This window comes from Phycodurus eques, chromosome 9 (genome assembly GCF_024500275.1).
Source record: "Phycodurus eques isolate BA_2022a chromosome 9, UOR_Pequ_1.1, whole genome shotgun sequence".
Lineage (NCBI taxonomy): Eukaryota > Metazoa > Chordata > Actinopteri > Syngnathiformes > Syngnathidae > Phycodurus > Phycodurus eques.
In genome coordinates, this window is record NC_084533.1 from 24,971,894 (window position 1) to 24,996,808 (window position 24,915).

At 42.2% G+C, this 24,915-nt stretch overlaps 1 protein-coding gene across 11 annotated transcripts in view; it reads left to right on the top strand.

Annotated features, from left to right (window-relative positions):
* Nucleotides 1-24,915, top strand: part of LOC133407680 (LIM and calponin homology domains-containing protein 1-like) — a 67,258-nt gene that overhangs the window by 9,201 nt on the left and 33,142 nt on the right. For 8 of the 11 annotated variants that reach the window (XR_009769207.1, XM_061685797.1, XM_061685801.1 and 5 more), the window contains 5 exons: nt 13,579-13,649; nt 15,618-15,687; nt 20,980-21,086; nt 22,860-22,890; nt 24,785-24,895. Coding sequence is in view for 10 of the 11 variants with exons in the window: in XM_061685797.1 (XP_061541781.1) it covers nt 13,579-13,649; nt 15,618-15,687; nt 20,980-21,086; nt 22,860-22,890; nt 24,785-24,895 (390 nt within the window). In the remaining variant the exon portion in view is untranslated. The other 3 variants (XM_061685805.1, XM_061685803.1, XM_061685806.1) reach the window with 3 other exon arrangements.

Below are 24,915 nucleotides of genomic sequence, written 5' to 3' on the forward strand. Positions count from 1 at the left end.
TAGCGTGTCACAAATTTGGTTGGGTGTGCAGTTGAAGCAGTTTCAGGCGCAAAAGATAAGGGAGGCCCATTGCATTGTTGTGACCGTGGTTTTTAGCGTTAGCAGTTTGAAACACGCCAAGCTGACTACTACTGGACTTAAGTAGAAGGAACTTACGGCTTGAATATACAATACGACGCGCGCAGTCAAAGTGTCATTCTCCGTTCCAAATATTGTGAAGACATCATTAGCTTTGACTTCCTGTTGTAGCTGAGTGACTTATACAGTGCGAGTCACAATTGAAGCACACTTCTACAATGCTTTTTGCATTTTAAGGCAGACATATCACCAGATAATCAGTTAAAACAACATCCTCGCTGTCTTTTCTGCATTCAGACATGCCCCATAAAGGGCCAGTGTGGCAGCACCCAAACCATGCTCTTCAACAGCCTCTCAGGAAATCCCAGCAAGCGTCACCTGTTAATCGGGTGTCATGTTGTCGTTATTTTGACAAAAGAGGACGTAGTTCACAGAGTGAATGAGGAACACCATGTACAAAAAAAACCCACTGACGTTCAACTCGAGCCATCAGATGAGTCCGTGTCACTCACAACACGTTTCATAGTTGTAATAAATTATATAAATACATTATTTTTCCATCAAAAGCGCTTTCTCAGTCTTGTTTTTGTTATTTTATAGTCTGAGGTGCCAAACAGTGTTTGAATCAGTTTTGACATTTCTTCTCACTAAAAGCTCATTTTTGCCGCTTTTTGGTCAGTAACCGGTGTTTTGGGTGAAACCAACCCATGTTCTACCGCGGATTACTAAAGAACAGAAAAAGGGAGAAACAAAGTTTTCTCTGGTGGAAGAAATAGTTTAGTCTTTCTTTTGGTAGCTTTGATGTTTAATCTGTCGCAGAACACAATATTCTGTGGGTCTTGAAGATCTGTCAAAATGTTCTAAAAAGCTGGCAAAATGGAAAATGTTGTGCTCATGACAATAAAGATGATTCTTCTCTTCTTCACACAGCCGAGGGTTGGGAAATTTGCGCGTCGACTTCAACCCCAGATTCCAGTCGGTACCCTTCACACAGAGCAGCGACTTGCAAAACAGTCAGCTCTGGCGTGCAGTGTCAAAACGCCGAGAGATGTACAGTGTAAACCTTTCAACTTGTTGGGCGACTAACTTTATTCCTTGTATCACTTTCACTAATTACCAGCCTCCCCTCAATGCCAATCTGCCTCCACTCCATCGATCACCCTCGTTCTCAGGTAAAGTGGGTCGCTTTGCGTGACTCCTGAATCAAGCTTCCATTCAATTGATACAAGTTAGCGAGGCCGAACAGGCTGTGAGATTTGTAAACGTGGCAGGTTACACCTTCACAAATGAGCAATGATCATGAAACGGTAACTGAATGCTTCTGCTTTGGTTTCAATTGGAAGATCCTCGACTCCAAAGTCTTCCTTTCGTGATGCATGTTGACATCCCTCAACTCCCTCAGGATTCGATGCCTGATGGGCGAAACATGATGGATTAAGTCAGTTTGTTCTTGCCATTCTTAGTGTCAGATAGCTGGGACAGAGAATGATGATCCTCCCCCACAACCAGGGGATGTTTCTAATTAGGTCACACAGGCTGAGTTGGTTTTCTACTTTTCGAGCTGTGACGCTGGGGAGCTGGACTCTTTCGGCTGCCAAGGGAGCTTGTGCATCCCGCATCGGAGGGCACACTGCTAGTCCTACAGCAACATTGTGAGATTATACAGCGAGATATCTTGCTTTTAGCGTTTTATTCTTCCACCGTTTGTGTTTTATGATGACATAAGCCTGTAGAAAGGTATCTGATTCATTTCCGACTGTAATGACAGTAATGTCAAAATATGTCATACTATCGTGCCATTTCGATTTTTCTGAAATCTGGTTTAGAATTTACACTTGTGTGCCACCCTTAAATCAGGTTTCTACTGAATAGTACAGTTCAGTTCCCCACAGTACTGGTTGGATCAGTAAACCATGATATGGCTAAGGGTAAGTGTAGTATAGTGTGTGTAATAGCTAGCTCAAGTAGCTGAATAGCATAATACAAAAGATGTGACAGTGTCTTATTTGCCAGTTAAACAAGATAAACATGACAAGGTACAGTGCTTTATGCACTCAGTCCTATGAGGCGATTCGGGCAGGGCTTGGGCTCCCTTGATTTGGGTGCTCAATATGGCTCAAATGCTGTATGCTTCCTTGGTGCCAGCATGCGTAGCAGACCCACTTAGATGTATTTTATCATCACTGTGTTCACTCCTCTTGTCAGTTGTTAATAACAACCACCACCTTGTTCGATCGACAGTAACAGAATGAATCAATGAGCCACAAAGTCAGGAAAGATGGAGTAATGCAGTGTTGTATGATGACGTGATGGCAAGTGATAATTCTCTGTCGACCAGTCAGCGGACAGCAGCGAGTCTGGCTCTACCCTACCCTACCCTAGCATTCCATAGTTGTAAATGTAGTGTCACTTGTCAACTGTTGCTGGGCAGCCTTAGCGGGGCACTTTTCCATTGGGCTCATCCATGCACAAACTAGCTCAATCACAGCGATAACCATGATAAAAAGCATGCGCCCGTTGGCATTTGTTTTCCTGCTACAGTAGGAACCTTGTTCTCATGCATGGCGAGGGCTGCCGACAGATTGCTCTTGACCCTGACTCAGAACCCCACCATAGCTAGCCATGCCATCCTAGAAAAGAGATTTTCTAAGCACATTACACGGGGTCCTCGACTTGAGAGAGGGTTCAGTTTCTACGGGAAAAATGTAACCCAAATTTGTATGAAAGTCAGAATGTGCTGTAGTCTATCACTGAACTGAAGTCAACATTACAATAAATATTTGTAAAATAAAAAAACTAGAATATACAGTACATTTCCAACAATCAAATGGAAAAACAGTAAGGCAGAACTGAGCGGGACTTTTTGTGTTGTGACCATGTTTTCTAACGGCATTACCATGTATTCTATTCTGTCATCAACACGCTCATTTGGGCTGAGCAACCACTTGCCCATTGTTTTCTTTAGTGGATGTAAAACAAATTCCACGTTCGCCAATGTAAGAAATCATTTTGGAACTTTCGACACTCATTGTGAATATGATGTGGTTGCATAAGTGTTCACACCCTCTTATAACTGGGTGTATATGTCCTACACGTGACAACAATCTCCCATGTCTGGGCTGGGGTGGCAAGATGGAAGACTTTTCATAGGAAGAAAAACATCCCAGCCTGGCAAAATATTGCAAAACGTTTCCCAAAAGTGTTGGAATTTTGTCCAGAAAGTTAACCGTTGTTTTTGTTAGGACATTAAAGATTTTCCAAAAGGTATAGTCCACTTCTTCCCCGTTAGGTTTGCTCACGCCATTACAGGCTGCATTTATTATCATGACACATTGATCCCCTACCCCTGTGCGATATGGATTGCATGCTAGTCTGCAAGCGATCGCAACTAATGAATGACTTTCACTGTCCACTCACTCACATCTCTCCTGTTGAGAGTGTCAGATATTTCCTGGAGTGGGATGGCTTACATTAAAGCATGGACCTCTTGAGCATTGTTTTTTTTTTCCATCCTCTTGCTACTAGCAAGGGGATAAAGTCTAATCCAGACTAATCTAGCCAGCTGCACCTCCCTCTTTTGGGGGTGTGTGCATTGACAGCTCCCATAAGGTGGCCTGTGTCCCACTTGGACGCCATCAAGCTGCATGAATTGAGCAACATACCCATTGGTGAAATTCTATCCCAACGTAATAATTACCAGAGTTTTCAATTCAATTTTTTTTTTCTTCTAGAACTACAAGTAATACATGTAACAGTCTGTTAGGCCTTTCTGTTTCCAGTCGTAGAACAATGATGCAATGATTCTAGCCTGTGCTACATTTTTACCATATTTCCTCATATAATGGCCTCTATTAGACGCTGTGCCATTGCCCTAGTTAGTACATCCAGTCTTACCGTATGTTGTAAATTAGTTTTTAAACACACTATTGAAAATCTGCTGTGTCTTTAACTCATTCGCTTCCGTGAACGTTTATATTCGTCTTCTGGAATCCATTACTAATACCAATTAAAATATTTATCAACTATGTTCTTCAACGGCGTGGAAGAGTGTCTGTGAAATTCCGGTTTGTACACCACTGTAATGACTAATACATCGCTGTAGATGGTGGCATTACATCACTTTGGATTTGAGATCACAACTTTTGGTTCGACGATTAGAGGATGAATCTCAGCTTGTCACGTCGATTATGAAGGAGAGAAATGCCAACACATTGGAAGTCGGCTAGTTCTTTGGCAGTAGAAATTGTGTGTCGTGATTGAGAGAAAAAAAAAACGCAATTGCGTGAATGAGGAGCGGCATGTAAAGAAGCTACTGACGTTCGAGTCAAGCCATGCGGTGAGTCGGTGTCGTTCATGCCGCGTTTCTGAATTGCATATCTGTAAATAAATGATAATGTTGACATCAAAAGCAGTGCTTTTTTTAGTTTGAGGTGTCAAAAAAGCTAGATATATTGGCATCAAAGTCACTGTTCTGCAAGACATGTTTCTTTTTCCAAAACCAGAAAACCAGTGTTTTTGGTAAAGCAACCCATCTTGTACTGTTGATTACTAAAAAAAAAAGAAGAAAAAAAAAAGGTGAAAAAGCTCTGGTGAATAGAGAGTCTGCTCTTTCTTTTGGTAGGTTTTGTGCATTTTGACTGAACCCAATATTCTGTGAGTCTTAAAACATTCAGAATGCTCAACCTGCTTTGAAAACGGCTTAATGATCATTAGTATTACGGTATACTCTCAAGGAAGGGATTGTTCCACAATGTTGTTCGCATCTTTGTTTGTTTTGGGGAGCTCCCCAAGTTGTTATATACTATATATTACTTTTGGTAGGTTCTGCTGTTTTGGTTAAGAATTGTTTGCAAAAGGGCTCAGCAGTTAAATCTTTCTCCACATGTGAACAATAGCGTCTAGGGAGGACATTGATGTCCAAATTGTGGAGAGCGTGGACTGATGGTGCTGCTCTAGTCAGATCGTGTATTCTAATCAGTCAGGTCAAACCAACATTACGACATGACAGAAATAATGGGTGCTAACTTACTGTAATTAAATTACTTTATTGTAATTCAATTACTTCACACACACACCAAAACTTTAGAGCATGATTCGACAGAAGGCCCGCATGTTCGCTCACAACCATTAGTGCTAGCACTAGCTTGCTAGGCTACATAACGTTCTGTTGCCTGCTTGCAAGCCATATCGTATTAAAAGTACGTGAACATACCTCAAGTAATCCTTGAATGAAAGTCCTCTCCCGAGCACCGGTGACCACCAACACACCCCGTTTTCTTCTTACAAACACACGGCGCGATCCATTATTGTTGTCATTGCCATGGTAACGACTGTATCCGGTCGCGTTTGAGTTGACAAGATGAAGCCCAGTGATCGTAAAAAAAACGGAATGCGTTGATTTTTTTGCAGTAGTGATAGTGCAATAGTGAAAGAAATTTGTCTTGTAATCTGATCCGGGCATTACGTGTTGTCTGTCCCACACCGCTGGCGTACATCCATCAATCCATCCATCCATTTTCCGTACCGCTTTATCCTCACAAGGGTCACGGGCGAAAGGCGGGGTACACCCTGAACTGGTCGCCAGCCAATCGAAGGGCACATATAAACAAGCAACCAGTTGCGCACACATTCACACCTAAGGGCAATTTAGAGTCCTTAATCAACCTACCATGCATGTTTTTGGGATGTGGGAGGAAACCGCAGTGCCCGGAGAAAAGCCACACAGGCACGGGGAGAACATGCAAACTCCACAAAGGCGGGGCCGGGATTTGAACCCCGGTCCTCAGAACTGTGAGACAGATATCCTAACCAGTCGCCCACCTCCAACGTTTTTTTTATTTTAAAATGTCTTTATTGATGGTCAGATATTTACAACGTCAGAAGATACGCGACAAGGCTAAAAATAAACTAGCGTTTGGATTCGAATATACTGTACACGATGGCGACATGGAGTAAATGTCTTTTGCGTAGCAAATTTTGTCATTAAAGCCGATCAGCATAAAATGCTAATTATCGACCGATACCGATCAGATCGGTGTAAAGTCTAGTTTTGCGGATGACGAGCAGCAACGCTTTGAGGACACTTCATATTTACTTTTGTGTTCATATGCGTCGATTTTGAATTGAACGCTTCACGTTATAGTGTGAACCCAAAGCGCTTTACGGAGGCTCACATTCACGCAGGCCCGCTGCAAGCACATTAGAGTTCGGTGTCTTGCCCAAGGACACTTCGAAAGCAGACAGCTGGGATTTGAACCGCCAACCTTTCAGTCACTCGATGACAGCCGCCTGTGTGTTCCCATCTTGACATTCAATATTTGTCAAAGGCATAATGGTAACTGAACCATGATGGAATTTGTGTTTCAGCACAATTGTGCCACCATAAACAGGCTGATGAGCCCCCGTTCTGCCCCGGTGTTGACACACTACGTCAATGAAGCTCTTGATTACTTCAGCCCTGACAAGTACAACAAATCTCAGAGTGACGAGAGGGGAGGGCAAGTCCAAACATGAGGACCAAAGAACACAATGCTATCACTTTGCGTGTTTACAGGGGTCTTTGTTGCTTTTAGACGGCACACAGCACGTACTGGAGATTAATCTAGCAGTTGACATCTGTGATGGGGTACCGTATCTATGCTGATCCATCTGTTGCTGGGATACTCTAGTTGAGACTGCTGCTTTTCACAGGTTAGTAATAGAAGAAAATTTAAAGAACTTGGCATTGAGAGACACAACACTCTATGGCTGGATTTATACTGAAGGTCCAAGTGCCCAATTCTGAATTAAGTGACACATTTCCCATAATGGCTGCGTTTGCAATGAGGGAAAACATGACACCACCTGCATGGACAGTACATATGCCCAAATAGCACATAATAACTCGACAAACGTCAATGCCAAGTAGTGACAACATGCAAGGAAACAATAATACATAGATAATACAGATATATTAAATGTTACGTAGTGTTTAGGTACCACTATTGTGCTTATCTGTGTGTAAAAGAGCGCACACAAGTGGCATCCCATCTACACTGCATGTTAGATGGCTCGGAGACTACACCGCAGAACAATTCCGTGTTGACCTTATCGCCCTATTCTAGAATAGTATAATGGCGAAAATGCCTTCCGAGCAGTGCAGCAAAAATATACAGAACATTTTGTTTGAGGTAACTTACAAATATTCTTATTTTTGAAAAGCCCTACACCCCCAATCGTTTGAACTGTGCAAACACAAAACTGTGTTTTCATTGAAAATATTAAATTGTCTGTCACTCCAAAGTTTTAAACAATGGCATACTTTTTTTTTTTTTTTTTTTTTTCTCAATTTTTTTTTTTATATATATATATAATCAATCTTGTGCTCGAAGCATGCATTCCTTGTCCAAAGGTGCATCTTGGTTCATTTAAACAAAGTGCCCTTGATCCACTTTTGTCTTCGCCATCTTGAGTCTTTGCCTGTTTTCAAAACAAAATGGGAAACACAGAAAACCCCGTTTCCATTGGTTGTTTAGTTTGGTTACTTAACAATAATATCAACATTTTCTTTAAGTGGACTTAGGAGGTTGTCATTGGACAGCAACAAATTAATGTTTTCCTTTGAAAACATTTTGTAAAGTGTTTAATTTAAAATAGTCAGTCTTTAATGGGGCCATATTCTCAATCCAAGCCCTTTGTAAAAACATGGCTGATGCCTAGTCTCGAAGCAAACCGGTCAAGGTCGGGCGTCTCCTTGTGTGTTTGAATGAGGCTTCTGGGGTGGTCAGTGGCCCGTTGTTTCCCTCGGCCTCCCAAGAAAATATAGCGAGCAGGATATTGGAGACTCACGGAGGGCCCTGGAAAAGGCCTTACACTTAGAAAGCGAAGCTGAAAAAGCTGCCATCAACACGGAGGCTCTTTGTTTCTTTTCCTGTAAAGCTTTTGGGGGGGGGGGGGGGTCACTATTCATCTCATGTGGTGTGTGGTATGGTTTTAGCCGGATAAGTTGCGCCTTAAGTAGTTTAAAGATGACAGCCAACAGAATTTTAAACTGTGGCGTATGTACTGTAGGTATTCAGAAACCCGCGAGAAGCTAATGTACTTGATTTGCTGCTAGTCACTTTAAAAACAAACCAAAAAGTCGCTAAATGAGCAACTTTGAATAGCTGCTCACGTTGTCGCGACGCCCTAGCTTCACCGCTGTTCGTCATGGTAACGAAAGCCATGCAGTGGAATTGTGCGTGACAGAACCACCGCACAAAACTGAGTGATTTCAACCAGTGTGAGACAACTGGTTGGAATTCTTTGTGTATTTTGATGGAAGAATGTTGTCTTTTATTAAGACACCTGAGAACTGTTTTTAGTTATGAAAAAATGGCTTCCTTTTAAGGCAAACAATCTTTGAAGCACCACTGCATTGAACTTGTTTATTGCAGTATATACCTCTGATTTAGAATTGACACTAGCCGTTTGTCTTATCTAATGTTTTGTTGTTCTTTTCATGAATTGGACCGCCATTCTCTTGCATGTCAATCACACATTGACTACATTGTCATCCATTCACAGTGCTCTGTCTCTCAACTGAAAATGCAAGTGAGATGATGTAGGTTAGTAGGATGGGGATTTGTGCTGGCTAAATTGAGGAGGCATCATTTGCGCTGCAGAAAGAGGCTGCGAGGACCTTGAAGGGTGCATTGACTGGATGGAATTAACTGTTTTTTGCCCCCTTCTTATTACGCACCCATCCCCATTCCTCTGGCCACTTTTGGCACCGGTTGCCATTCTCGACTTAATCCAATATAACCGTCAAGCCAAATACTGTTTCCTTTCCTGTTTTTTGGGTTCAGAACTTGTAAGAGAATTGGGGAGGAAGTGAGTGGAACTAGTCGGGCCAGGAGAGGAGTTAATCCACAGCCCAAACATTGTTCCGTCATCTAATCCTGCTGGAAAGGGACGGACCGGTAGGAATGCTTACATTTAGCGCAGCGTTAGGGCACTTCAGTGGAAATTTGGCTTGTTTAATCAGGGGCTCTTATCAAGACTTGGGGGCAATGGCAGAGATAGAAAAGGGAGCCAGTGTTGGAATTCTGAGCGTTCAAGCTCTTAGGAAAACAAATGTGTAAAAAAGCAGCCACTGAATGCCACAGTTTGTTTCCATGCTGTGGTCAGAGGATGCTGGCGAGCAAATTCAGAGGCCCCTTTTTTTTTTTATATAAATACAGGGGGTCCTTGATTTAGACTACGGCGCGTTCCAACATACATACAAATTCAGGTTACGTCGCCACTGTTAAGAACAGAACTGAATTGATTCCAAAAAGAGGATAACTGTAACCAAATATTTATTTTTATTTAATTGCTTACAAGTTCCAAGCAATATAGGAACCGCATTTTAAGCCTTTATTTTCACTGACCTGATATCGTTTCGGAGTTTGACATCATGTCTTGGACTCATTTTCAACATAATATTAAAAATGTTAGTGATGTCGAACATTTAGGGCGAATTCCAAAGCTCCCACTTTGACCTGCGAAGGAATTTGCCCAAATGAGCCCCGTTCAGAAGCAGGTATCCTAGACAGATGGGCTGAGCATGACGTCAAAACTTGATCAATTCAAAGATCCATCATGAAATAACTCCTTCAGTTGTGCTCACGTAAAGTTAAAAAAAAATCTCTCTCTCTATCTATATATATATATATATATCTATCTATCGATATATATATCTATATCTGCCCTCTTTACCAATTTGTCCAATTAACATGAAATTGGGTGGACATTTTGAAATCCACAATTGAACAAGGAGTTGTCCGTCTCTCTTTGAAACACCCATTTTGGATGAACTCCAGAGATTTTCTTTTTAAAAACCTGTTGTGTGGAGGTGTAGATCCTTTTGACCCCAGAGATTGGAAGTTATACGGTTTGAAAACTGTGCATATAGCTGCATGTGCACGTGGCCTCAAGCTGAACAATACGTTTCTTTTTTTAATATTTCTATCTTGCACATGGTTGGTATTTTAAAGCATAAGACCAACATATTTGCTGCCCTCACCACTCAGTCCGACATACCAGCATGCCAGCACTCCAGGCGCAGACGCAACAATTCCTATATGCACAACAGAGGATCCCTGTGGTGATGGCTAATGAAAAGATCTGCATTGATGTATTGTCAGCAGCTACCACCACTGACCCCAGGTTGAACTTGCTGAAGGGACCCCTGGCCAGAGAGCTCTCACCGTCGTGTAAGAGTCTCAGAAAACGCGTTGTACTGTGCGCAACGCAATACGCAACAATATGTGTGCTGAAGGGGCTAGGTGGCCTTTTGTTGTTTTCATCCCGCTAATCGGAAACCAAAGGCATTTGGGGATTAAGATTTCTTCCCAAGGTGTATTAACGAGATTATTGGCTCGCGAAGTCGCAAGACGCGCTCGCATGTGTTTTTGAACTTGATGATTACATAACCCGCTCGAGACAACATCCTGTAAAAGAAGAATGCGCCCAACTACAAAAGCCCGCCACGTGGCTTGGCAGCACACATCTTTTGTTTGTGTACTTCATCCTCGACGACCAGCTGTCAACTCTTAAATGGTCGCCTCGGGGCTTGAACGAACGAGTTGCGCATTACGTAGCCCGACAACCCGCCTTCCTTCATACCTTGACTTATTGCTTGTTAATTTGGTACAGGTAGATTTTTCCGTCTCCAGCCCCCCGGGGTGGGAGGCTGAACTCTGAGGAGCAGTTCAAACAGTCTCCTGTTTTCATTTGGATCCTTTTCCAAAACAGGAGATTACTTTGGCAAGTGACTTATGATGTGTTGCCAGGCATGATTTGACTTGAGAGGAATCCTTTTCATCCAGTTTTATCTCTTCAAACTCACAGGGAACGCCGCTCTTGCTTTACGGCGATACATCTGAAGTTTCAAGGTTCCAAATGCCATGAAAGAGGCATAAGTATACACAGTCACATGGCACAAGAAAGCACACTCTGTTCCTTTGGATTGTTTTATACTGATGGCTTTGATGTAGTTGAACATCTAGAATACAAATATTTACTGTAGTTATGACTTTACTACTGCATTAAAGTACACATCCTTTTGAAGGCGCCTCACAGATGCGTAATGGGGAGGGAACAGGAAGGTCTTTTAGAGTTACACCATCACCTAATGTTTTATAGATACAGGCACTTCTATACACCATCACTATCACATCACAATTGGAGAAAAGATCAATACCACAAAACTGCAATATTACACGCATGTGTGCCACCCACATACATCATTTGGAGTATTTTAGAAGCAATATCCATCCATCCATCCATCCATTTTCCTACCACTTATCCGAGGTCGGGTCGCGGAGGCAGTAGCTTTAGCAGGGACGCCCAGACTTCCCGCTCCCCAGCCACTTCCTCCAGCTCTTCCGAGGGGATCCCGAGGCGTTCCCAGGCCAGCCGAGAGACATAGTCTCTCCAGCGTGTCCTGGGTTGTGCCCGGAACATCTCACCAGGCAGGCGTCCGGGAGGCATCTGAATCAAATGCCCCAGCCACCTCATCTGGCTCCTCTCGTACTCGGAAGAGCGGCTCTACTCTGAGCGCCTCCCGGATGACCGAGCTTCTCGCCCTATCTCTAAGGGAGAGCCCGGACACCCTGCGGAGGAAACTCATTTCGGCCGCTTGTATCCAGGATCTCGTTCTTTCTGTCGCGACCCACAGCTCGTGACCATAGGTGAGGGTAGGAACGTAGATCGACCGGCAAATCGAGAGCTTCGCCTTTCTGCTTAGCTCCTTCTTTACCACAACGGACCGATACAAAGGCCGCATCACTGCAGACGCTGCACCGATCCGCCTGTCGATCTCCCGTTCCATTCTTCCCTCACTCGTGAACAAGACCCCAGGATACTTGAACTCCTCCACTCGGGGCAGGATCTCATCCCGAGCCGGCGAGGGCACGCCACCCTTTTCCGACTGAGGAGCATGGTCTCAGATTTGGAGGTGCTGATTCTCATCCCAGCCGCTTCCCACTCGGCTGTGAACCGCTCCAGTGAGAGTTGGAGATCACGGTTTGATGAAGCGAACGGAACCATATCATCTGCAAAAAGCAGAGATGCAATTCTGAGGCCACCAAACCGGACCCCCTCTAAGCCTCGGCTGCGGCTAGAAATTCTGTCCATCAAAATTATGAACAGAATCCGTGACAAAGGGCAGCCTTGGCGGAGTCCAACCCACACCGGAAACGAGTCCGACTTACTGCCGGTTGAGGAGGTCTTCGAAGTAGTCTCCCCACCGACTCACAACGTCCCGAGTCGAGGTCAGCAGCGCCCCATCCCCACTATACACAGTGTTGGTGGTGCACTGCTTTCCCCTCGTGAGACGCCGGTTGGTGGAACAGAATTTCCTCGAAGCTGTCCGAAAGTCTTTTTCCATGGCCTCACCGAACTCCTCCCGTGCCCGTGTTTTTGCTTCAGCGACCACCAAAGCTGAATTCCGCTTGTCCAGCCGGTACCCATCAGCTGCGTCAGGAGTCCCACAGGCCAAAAAGGCCCGATAGTACTCCTCCTTCAGCTTGACGGCGTACCTCGTCGTTGATCTCCATCATACTCACCAGAGATGCTGACTTTTAAATGTATTAATTATGTAGTTAGTAAATTACATTGACCAGCACTACTGATTCTGAAGGCCGGATTAGATTGACATGGCAACACAGGCTGAAATTTGTGTGGACAAAAAAAACAAAATCTAACATTCGTATGTGTTGGAAGCAGTGCATCCAAGAGAAATGCTGCAAAATGAAGAGAAAAGACTGTTAGGAATAAATAAATGCAATTTCATGGAACAAATATTAGAATTTAGGTTATTATTTGTAAATGTAGCTTGGTGCTACCGATAGTGTTTAGGCCGGCAAAGATATTGTTTGAGACCATTTTGATTAAACTCCAAATTGTACGACTTTTTGGGGTGTTTACCTTGACCACTTTTTATTTTAATTCATCTTGGTAGCGTTGCTTTTGAAGGAAATTAAAAGGGAAGTCAGGCGGGGAATGTACCACAACTATTTATTTGTGAAACAATGCAAGTGACATTCCTGTGAAAAACAAGCAAGTCGTGCACATTCCTCACTGCGGCCTGTGTGGATCACCTGACAACAACCACAATGAAGAGATTTAAATGTCTCGCAAAAAGAAAAATATTATTTCTTGCTTTATTTATCTGCAAGTTCTGAGAATGTAGTACAAATGCATGCAAAGAGGCAGCTCCTCCTCCTCTTATAAATCCCCTGTCACAACACATTAGCACGCCGTGGCCATTTGGTCAGGATGATTGCAGCTTACCCCAAGCTCGTTAGCGTTTAGCACCGTTAACCAGCGATGGACTTGACGTATGGCCCGTGCCTCTTTTGTACAATGCCATTCCCGGAATTTAAGACTTCACAAGACCGGAAATTAAATTCGTCTTATTTTTGTATGCTTAGCGCTTGGATTTATAGCCTAATATGTTTGCTTAATCAGTGGACTCACAGACGTTTCCCTTTGTAGGCCGTGACGGGAAGATGCTTCGGTGACAAGAATTTCAGGGGAGGATTGGAGAATGGAATACTGCTGTGCGAGTAAGTGGTGGTTTTTTTTTTGGTTTTTTAAAATATATTTGTCAGGCTAAATTGATGATTATAGTTTGTGCTTTATTTAAAGTTTAAACTTGGGCTACACAATATTTTGTCATCGTCATGGCGATAGTCACCTCGCAGAGTATGTTGCAATGTTGGTGTCCTGTAATATACAGTGAATCAACTGTCATAATAAAATCGACGAGCAGAGAGACGTGTTTGGACATGCTCAAAACATCAAAAGATTGTACACTTGCTGTCTTTCATATTTCACTCTTCAGAATGAAACTGGGCAGGCACCCGGCAGTGCACGAGGTGGGTTCAGGGACACTGCGTAAATGGGAGTGAATGTATTTGTTTGTCACACAGTTCAGAATTGTAAATAATGATTACTAGGAAAATTATTTGTATCAGACTATGGATTTTGTTATGTAATATAACAATAGATAACTTATTTTGTTAATATAGTCACCCAGAGCTACGAGGAATGCAAAGTTAGCAATGTTCTTTCACCGTCAGTCCTAGTATACTTTGTTGTCTGTTTTTGTTTGCACTTTGACAAAAGTCCTGTTTTTGTTTTAATTCCTCATTTTGGAAAACACCATTCAAGCAACAGGTTTTCCCTCATGTTTTTGAGATTGTAGGATGAAACCAATTACTCGCAGCTTTTTGCTATTCATGGCAAGGCTCACTCAGTCCCTATCCCCTGCAAATAGACAGAATTACTATATTAATATTACATGACTGTATGTGCATCATCAAGCAGTCCCGACCATTAACAGGGCTATATTACTGTGCACATTGTCATTACACTACACCTACACTTTGTACAACAGACAACAATCCTCTGCTGAAAGCTGTTCTGGGAGAGCGAAACAGAGTAGGGCTTTCCTGTGATTGAAGTTATGTGGTGGGAAAGAGGAGTTTCCTAATGGGAAAATGACATCTTTTCATCACGAAATAACTTTGCTGGAATGCTGGCGATATCAAATGGCACAAGGGTATCCGTAGGTGGGTGCTTCCTCCACGGGACACAATTCATTCCAGTGCTTCCTCATGATGAAAACATATGCAAGAAACAGAAGGCCCATAGAGCAATGGTTCTCAAACAGGGGTTCCCGAACCATCGCTTGGGGTCCGTAAAATTAAAAAAAAAAATCCAATGATGTTGGGATGTTGTGTAAAATGTAAATAAAAACAGAATACAATGATTTGAAAATCCTGTTCAACCTATATTAAATTTCATACACTACAAAGACAACATATTTAATGTTCAAACTGACCGCTTTTTTTCCCCAACTATTCACTCTTTTTGAATTTGATGCCTGCAACACCTGCGATTGGCTGGCAACCAGTTCAGGGTGTACCCCGCCTCCTGCCCGATGATAGCTGGGATAGGCTCCAGCACGCCCGCGACCCTCGTGAGGAGAAGCGGCTCAGAAAATGGATGGATGCCTGCAACACGTTCCAAATGTTTACCACTGTGTTACATCACCTTTCTGAGGACAGTAATTGTTGCAGCTTTTTAGATGCAATTATTTTCCCATTCTTGCTTGATGTATTGCTTGATGTACAACTTCAATTGCTCAGCAGTCTGGGGTCTCCGTTGTTATATTTTGCGCTTGATAATGCGCCACACAATTTCAATGGGAGACCGGTCTGAACTGCTGGCAGGCCATTCTTGTACTTGCACTCTTTAACTACGAAGCCACGTGCAGAGTGTGGCTAGGCGTTGTCTTGCTGAAATAAGCGGCTCATAACAGTCCAACCTTTTTTTCTCTCTTGGGGAAATGTCTCCCCTGTAACTGCTCCCTGAACCCAAAAAGTTTGAGAACACCTTCATTAGAGAACTGCCTCTTCATAATTACATTCATCTCAGTTGTCCGAATTCCTAAAAATGCATTCGATCCTCAGAGAATCTGCATGGTTCAGAAATAGTATTCATGTAATAATTGAGCTTGTGTCCGTCAGGTTACTGAGCTCCATTAAACCTGGTTTGGTGAAGAAAATCAACAGACTTCCGACACCCATTGCTGGCCTGGTAAGTCATTTACCCTCAGTCCTTACTTGTGCCAGCGTTTAGATTTAGGTTTACAGCAGATGACCACTATGTTTTTGCATGTTCCTCAGCTTTTCGTTTAGCTCTTTGTTGCTTTCGTACTCTTTCCTATAATGCTCTAAGATGCCACAAGATAGGCGCCAAAGCCCTTGCTAATAGAAAAGTAGTAAGTGCTGTCAAGGAAGAATGTTGAAGTGATACAACTTCACTGACAAACAAGCTTTGTGTGTAGGGGAGGAGTTAAGTTAGCCTGGGAGAGTCTTTGCAGCATGTACAAGCACACTTTTGGTGCATTTTTTTCTAATTCACATTTTTAAGCCATTTATCTTTAAGTGTCATGTTGTAAAATGAATGTAGGGTGATATTACTAATCATTTGTGGTATATTTACAGTTTTAAACTATTAATATAGAGAATTATTAACATTCTTAGGGGTGCGTCAATTGGTATTTTTCGCTGTTCATGGCAGGGCTCGGTCCCTATTGTGTTTCCACATTTTTTTCCCATGTTTTTATTTTTGGGTTTTTGTTGCATTTCGGATCAAGACTCAAATCAAGTGTTTTGATCTGAAATACAACAAAACCTTTGGGGATGCATGCGTTTCATTGGCTAGCAACATTGTAAACCAATGACGGGTATTCAATAGACTGTCAGCCGTGAAGACAAAGTGCCACTGCCAACTACTGACCTGTTCTCTACCATGATACGGAATCATTAATACAACGTTTACGTGCGAATGTAATAACCTTTTAAAAGCATCATAATCTCTAACTTCCCACAGCTATGCATGTTTTTTTCACTCGACAGGGCTGCAATTAGGAAGGTGAGAAACAAACAAGAGGTCTGCTGTTATCAGGACCCTTCATAATAAAAACAGTGGCAACTCCCCCCGCCCCCCCTTCCTCTTCCTGTTTAGAACTAATGGGAAAACGAGCCTCTGAGGAGTTTTTGTAATTAGAGCAGCTACCTCAGCGCGCTGGCAGCTCGGCCGCTGTCAACGGTTCGCTTTTTGCCCTCTTTCGTTTTATAAACATACCATTTTGTGGTGTTGTTTTTCCTGCTTAAGGAAAACGTACTAATTTATGCAATGTAAAGGAAAGTAATGAAGTTAACGGGAGCTAAAAATTAGCTCAGAAATTAAGTTCTGTGTAATAATGTGAAATGACAGGGAAAAAGTATTGAACACGCCAACTGATATTTATTTAATACTTTGTACAAAAGCCTATGTTTGCAATGACAGGTTCAAACCACCTCCTGTATGGAGAAACTAGTCGCTTGCATTGCTCTGGTATTATTTTGTCTCATTCCTCCACACAAGCAGTCTTCAAATCCTGAAAGTTCCGTGGACTTCCTTTATAGACTTTGAGTTTCAGTTCTTTCCATAGATTTTCGATTGGAATCAAGTGAGGTGATTGGCTGGGCCATTCTTTATTTTTTTTCCTTTGGAACCTTTTGAGAGTTGCCTTGGCTGTATGTTTTGGATCATTATCCTGCTGAAATGTCCACCCTCGTTTCGTTTTCATCATCCTTGCTGATGGCAGCAGATTTTTGTCAAGAATGTCTCGGTACATTTGCCCATTCATCGTTCCTTCAATAATGTGAAGTTTACCAGTACCATTTACTGAAAAGCAGCCCTACACCATCATGTTCCCCCCTCCGAACTTCACTGTTGGTGTGGTGTTTTTAGGGTGATGTGCAGTCCCATTTCTGCTCCAAACGTGGTGTGCATTATGGCATCCAAAGAGTTAGGTTTTGCTCTCATCACACCAGACTATATTCTCCCAGTATTTAACTGGCTTGTCCAAATGTTGTTCTGCAAACTTTAAATGAGCTTTGACATGCTTTTCTTTCAGCAATGGGGTCTTGCATGGTGAGCGTGCGTACAGGCACTCACTTTTTTCCTTGTGACAACAGTACCTGCTAATTCCAGATCTTTTTGAAGCTCTTTACAGGTGGTCCTTGGCTCTTGGGGAACTCTTCTGATTATTCTTTGCACTCGTCTGCTAGAAATCTTGCGGGGAGCATCTGAGGCAAATTTATGGTGGTATGATTGGCTTTCCACGTACGTATTATGGCCTCAACCCTGCTCACTGGAACATTCAGAAGCTTAGGTATGCGCTGTAACCAATGCCATCGTTATGTTTTGCAAAAATTTGTTTGCGACGGTCTTGAAACAGCTCTTTGCTCTTACCTATCATGAGCTGTGTCTTGACTCACACCTTGCCAATGAGACCTTTTTGTAGGCCGTCAATCAGGAGTGAACCAGCTGATATTGATTTGCACTGACAAGGGGCTGGATTGCTGTTTGATTATTGATAGATTGTAGGTGTCATGCCTTTTTGTACCTCCCTTTCTTCATGTGTTCAATACTTTTTCCCTGTGTCATTTCACGTTATTACACACAACGTAATTTCTGATCTTATTTGTTCTACTTTCTTTGTATGTATGGATTACTTGGGTTGTTCCCAACATCTGGTAATAATTTCATGCCAATAGCACCTTTGGAAATATATTTAGCGAGAAAAATGGTGATGTGTTAAATACTTATTTCAGCCGCTCTATCTAGAAATGAACCTCCACCAAGGTCCGTTTGATGGGGCTTAAAAAAAAAAAAAACATACCTACAGCTCACACATATTTTGTGTTGGGATTATTGTCTCAGAATGTAAAATAAAATTTTATCCGATTCCTCAAATAATCAGTTGGATAATTGGTGGAATAATCAATTTTAAAAATATTCGATAGCTGCAGCACTACTAAATATACCACAAACTATGGTCCCAAAGCAGTTTGATATCATTAGTCATCATCTTACAACATTGCCCTTAAAAATAAATGGTTCACAGATGATTTGATTTAGAAGAAAATGCACCGTTAGTCTCCATATGGCGAAGACTCTTAGTAGCTTCCACTAATTTAGCTCCAATCTGACATATAAAGAGCTTTTGGATTGGTTCACAGGAAGAAAATGTAAATAGGTGAATTTGTTAATAGTGAGCCACGATTACTATGTGGCGAAAAAAGTCAAACAAAAAGCAAAACAAGCCCACTTCTGTCAGTCAGCCGCTGGCTTGTGTTCATATACCATATATCACACCCAGTATGAATTGTTCAAGTATATTCCAACAGAGCGTAGAGGGAGTATGTCTCATTCGACCTCTTACAATCGTCAATCCTTACTCCAAACACTTTACGCTGTCAGTCACGGCTTTGCGGTCGACACCCGGTTTCCTGTGGAGACACGGCAGTGGCCTGCAAATCTACGGCGGCAGCTGTGAAGCAGGCAGAAAGTGTATATTTTCAAGGCGAGTCTTGGGAGGCCAGCATGCTCAGGAAAACTGGGGGATATATGGCTCTTGACTGCTGCACTTTGTTCCGTGGCGAGTGTTTCCAAATGAATAAATGAAAAATGTTGTAACGTTGCTATGGCAAATTGTAGTTGTTGTTGTAGGGATAAAACGATAACATGTTTTTCAGACAGAGTACAATTATTCCCATTGAGTACTCGCCTATACAGAGTACCAGGACTTGATAATACAATTACGTCTTGCAATTGTAATGAAAACATCGTCTTTAAATCAAATCAGTCATGTTTTATTTAACAAGTGAACGGGGGGGGAAAAATACAACTTTCCCCGAATAGTGCACCTTTTATTTTTGGAAAAGACGTTCTTATGCTGTACAAAACAGAACTATATTCTCAAAAATATGACTTTTGTTCTCTGAAAAAAAAAATAACTTTAGTTAGCAAACGACTTCTGAAGTGTTCGTGTGTGCGTGAGTGTGTATGCAGTGTCCCCAGAACACAGGAAGCCATGGATCAGACTATTTTCTTTGCTCCAAATAAAACGGTCGTGAGAATGTCTTCCAATGTGTTTACCTCCATGCAAGATAACCTATACAGTACTCCTGCTAAAGTGAACATTTTCATAAAGCTTCCACACCAGAATTGACTCCGAGATTATGAATGTAAGGCCATTGTATTTGTGTTTCGGTCTGGGAGAAATCAGGGTGGAGAGGAAACGGTGACACCCTGAGATATTGAGAGCAATTGCTTAGCCTGCAGCTCTCTGAATGACAGAAAGCCAGAAAACAAAGGGAGAGAGTGAAGCAAAGAGAACAAGAGAGAACCTGGGGAAAAAGGAGGTAGAACTCGGCTCGGGTTGCGTTCCACACAGATTTTGTCGGGGGTAGAGACGTAGGAGTGCCTGAACGGTAGCGAAGAGGTATTGATAGAAAGAGGAAGCTGGTGATTGTGGAGCGATAACATGAGTTTGACGATGATTAAAGTAGGATTTGAATTTGTGTATTTGCTTTAGAAATGGTTTTGTAACCCTTTCCAGACGGAGAATTGCTGTATTTCTCATCTGTTCTTGAATTTCTTTGGCTCGTGGCATTTTCTTGCAGCTTTGACTTTAGTTGAGTTCACTTGTATATGAAATGTTTTGCTCACAGGTCAAAGCAAAAGTCAGCTCACTCATATTTCAAGGCACCACTCTGTACAATTTATATCAAATAAACATGGCGTAACTAAATTAAAGGGACTATTATTAACAAGGATGCACACAACATTGTGGCGCGCTCACGTCAGAACCTACGCTAACGCCGCTTACACGTAACGAAAAGATGATCTTAAATACTACAAAGGGAATTGATTTCCAACATGATGTAAACCCACACTTTAATCCATTTCAGAGACTGTTTAGATGATGCTGTTTTCAGAATCAGAATCAGAATCATCTTTATTTGCCAAGTATGTCCAAAACACACAAGGAATTTGTCTCCGGTAGTTGGAGCCGCTCTAGTACAACAGACAGTCAATTTACAGAACACTTTGGGGACATAAAGACATTGACAAAAAACAATTGCAGAGTCCTCTAGCACTTAGAGCAGTTCGAACGACTAATATTGCAATAGTCCGGTGCAATGACCATTGTGCAAAGGGCGCTGAGACTTCAAGGAGTGTATCCGGTTTAAAGTGACGAGTAGTGCGATCATCTGGGACAATGTTGGTTGTGCAAATGTTACAGATACTCCTCAATCAGTGTGCAAATGGAGCAGATGCTACTCTGGCATGAGTGGCCAGAATATGCAAATAGTGCAGCATGGCGAGACAACTACAGTGAGTGCACGAGTAATACGTAATTGGCCCCACAGAAATGTGGCAACGAACTCAAGTCAAAAAATTTCCAGCTTGTTGTAATGGAATTTTTTTGGATAACGACAGAATTCAAATCCCTTCAGCAGCTAACTTTTCAATGTCCGCCACATACAGGACAACCTGAGCGTGTTTCTGCGCGGATGTGAGGAGTTAGGACTGAAGGGCTCCCGGCTGTTCGACCCCGGAGACCTTCAAGACACGTCGACACGCCCCGCTGCCAAGTAAGTCTGACAGTTTGTCCGCCAACTTGCTACACTTTGTACAAGAACTTTTTACTCTGCCTGTAAAAGCAGCCATTTTCACACCAACATATAAAACGCCTTAGACAGGCGAACAAAACTAGCATCGGTGTCACGGTGCGATAACCCACCAAGGTCCTCCGGCCACCGTCCAACCTCTGAACACCGCAATCTAGTAAATAAAGACAGTATCTTGAATTGCTTTAATTTGTGATAGCGTCATCATCTGTCAGTCAGCATGGTGTTGTGTTTCCTCCTGGCAATCAGTCAGTTGGCTGCCAACACAAATAAGTCAGTGCGAGTCAACGGAAGATTGTGAGGAACAATGACTACATCTGTCACACGCAGTTTCAGTCAGCACACGCTACTCGCTTAGCCGTGCGTCCGACTGCGTAGCCTGTTAACAAAAGCCTGTGTTTGTAGTAATCAATGTGCTGTCATCACACACATACAAGGTGTCATTCCGAGAAGACGCCCTGACATAACGGGCCAATGTTGAGGGTTTCCTATAAGAGCTGCCTGACTTGTCCTGTCAAGACGAGGAATTCTTCGGTCAACTTGTCAGCCGTTTTGTTTCTGATCGAGTTAACAAGGTACTCCGTTGCGTTGACAATACAAACACCGATGGTGTATTCTGTCTTTGAGCTTTTTTCGCACCTTTTTTCTGTTTCCTCTTCCACATTTTTAGGATTATACAGGATGTCCAGGGGCTCCATAAAGGGGACATATGGAAAATGGACTCTAATCATCAGTGAAACATGATGGTGGCAGAATCATGCTTTGGGGTTGTTTTTCTTGAGGTGGCGCTGGGGCCTTTGGTCAAGGTGGAAGTAAATTGTCAACAATTCGAAATACTAGTCAGTGTCCGCACAAAACAAAAAAAGCAAAACAGTGTCACGTAACCGACCACCAAAATGCTAATTCAGTCATTTTGGGGGGTAAAAACAAAACAAAACATTTTTTCAAATGCAATTATAATGGCCGTAGCCACGGTTTTTGGCAATTCGTGATCCAGTCCAGTCCCTATCCCCTGCGAAGAGCGAGCGTTCCACTGTAGCCTAGGACTGGGACATATGCTGCTTTATGGGCGCATGTGTGAGGTCTGGGTTGCAACAGGAAGGTGAGCAGTGGTTCATTTGCATTAGTCCTGAAGAATGTCACAGACTTTGTATTAACTCACCTTTAACTTTGCACCCACATCCAATAATCTTGTCATTATTATTATTATTTTTTTAAATATTCATTACTCACATTTTTTGATCAGCATTAAGGTCTGTGTCCACATGGAAGTAGTTGCTATTTTATCTTTTCTGGTTAGCTTTGTCCAGCCTTTTTGATTGTATAAAGGCAAGAGATAGGCTGCAGGGAAAACTCACCTGATGTTGATTAGTCCCAGTCCTGCAGTTTCTGTTCACACCTTTGCCTACTCTACATGATTTTCCTTAAAAAGTGTTTTTGTAATGTATCCTAATGGACAAGACAAACTTAAAAATAGGACATCAATGTCAATGTCGTGTAGTTGTTTCCACTGGTTACATAAATGGTGTCATGACAGGAAGACCTTTTGGACATGGAAGAGGCAAGGTCACGCAGATTTTTGAGCCACTGTGGAATAAGATTTTTGTGATGTGACTCTTTCTGCTTGCTTTCGTTTTTTCACGTGGGTGGCTGCAACCTTCAATTCTTCTTATGCCAAATGTTTTATTCGATATGAAGTCACTTTCTCACCCTGTTCCTCTGTGGGATTCTTCACAGGCAGAGCGACTGCAGCCGAAAGCTAAAAAATGTAAGTGACTTATTTCAATTTTGAGACCATTTTTCCCTATTTGAAATAATAGCATGTAAATCTGCTTCGAGGGTCTGTCAAACTGACATCTTTGTCACTTTTCTAGGCAAAGTGGTAGGAGAAAAAAAAAAATCATATTTTACAGCAGTTTTTCTCAGTGACTTGAAATGAGTGATGATATTTGAAGTACTTCTTAAGCGTGAAAGGAAGATAAACATGCTTTTTGCGGTCCTGCTCCTTTCACTTTCATCAATAGAAAGCAAGGCCGGCTTCCTCCTCCCAAAGACGCGCCTGCACAAACACGACAAGGCGCCGACATTGTTTCCACCTTGAAAAGGGAGACAGGAACGCTCCCGCTAAAATGCGACAAGCTCCGAGAGCCCAAATGACTTATTGGCAGCTGTTTGTACAATTATTTAGAGCACGACAGAACACATTGTAAGACCTAGAGCAATGTACAATATCTTTAACAGTGCAAAATGAACAAACAAACAAACATATGGGTTGGGATTGCTTGATAGGAGAGCTCACCGATGCTTCATGCGCTCATTTTAATCGCACACCACAATCAACACAGGAAAAACAAAGATGACGGCTGTGTAATACAACAGATTCAAAGTTGAGGTCATCTTTGTTGTACAGTATTCTTAATCGTATTTGCCATCTTTTTCTTCCTCGTTTTTGTTGTCATCTTTGTTGTTTACTTCTTTGTCGTCTTTGCAGTCTTGTACGTTGTCTCTTATCTTTTTCTTCTTTGTTGTTTTTGTCCATTTCGTCATCTTATTCTTTATTGGTGTCTTCATTTTCTTCACTGTCATCGGCGTCCGAGTCGACAATTGTCTTTGTCGTTTTCTTTATTTATTGGAGTGAAATGCAACGGATGGAAGAAATCAAAATACAGCTGCTACTGTCAGAAACTAAATACGGTAATAACAAAATTTGAAACGGTGACACTAACCATTTGATCGGTAAACTGTTTCATATCTAGTGAGTTAAGACTGAGTGTTTTATTGTTGTTACATCTTAATGTTAACATTGGTTAGCTTATTTACTTGTATGACAGTAGAATATGAAAATTGTGCTTAAAATCTGACTGCTCATTGTTAGTTACTTATTACTTTAAAATAAGTGATTTAAAAAGTGAATATTTTTTTTTTTTGCATTTAAAGTGATTAAAAAAACTTTGTGACTTTTCCTGTGTTGTGGGACTAAAAGCATACGCACGTCTTTTCAGTTGATTTGCAGTGTTGCTTGAATGCATTCATGTCAACAAACAAGTAGTAACACACACATTGACACTGAAACTGCTCACGCTGGAACTTGGCCAGAAGCACCGTGCTTTCTGCGGCTGACAGAACATATTGCCTAAGAGTGCGTTAGTGCTATTTTGACAGGCAGAAACATAAACAAACTGTGTGACGGCAAGCTCAGTACGTCGTACTGGTTTTGTCTCGTCACATTGTTTTGTGCCTGCTTCTCCCGCATGTGCTTCTTTTCAACCCACCATGTGTGTGTCTGTCTGCTGTAGACTTTTACCAATCGTGGTACAGTTTGGAGTTCAGCAAAATTTCCTGGAAAAGGGAAACAAAAAATGCCACACGGCTCAATACAATAAATTTGTTTCATGCATGTTTTTTGTTCTGTTTTTGGGCGCTCTTTGTGAATTGACCTAAAATGCTGCCAATCCTTTTCTAAATAGGAAAGTATTACAATGATGGTCTTAAGGAACGATGTTGATGTGATAAGGGGCACCAATTGGTCGTGTTTTTGTTTTGTTTTTCGCTATTTGCAGCAGGGCTCAGGTCCCATCTGCAAATGACTGTACAAACTATCCAACTAAGTCATCAAATCATTGAATTCAATTATGTCTGACTGTATTTTTTAATTGGCGCAGGTTCTAATCACCATCTACTGGCTGGGTCGGGCTGCCAACAGCTGTACCTCCTACAACGGGCCCACATTGGACCTGAGGGAGTTCGAGGGCCTACTTTCACAGATGCGAAAGGTTTCGATGCCTTTGATCAA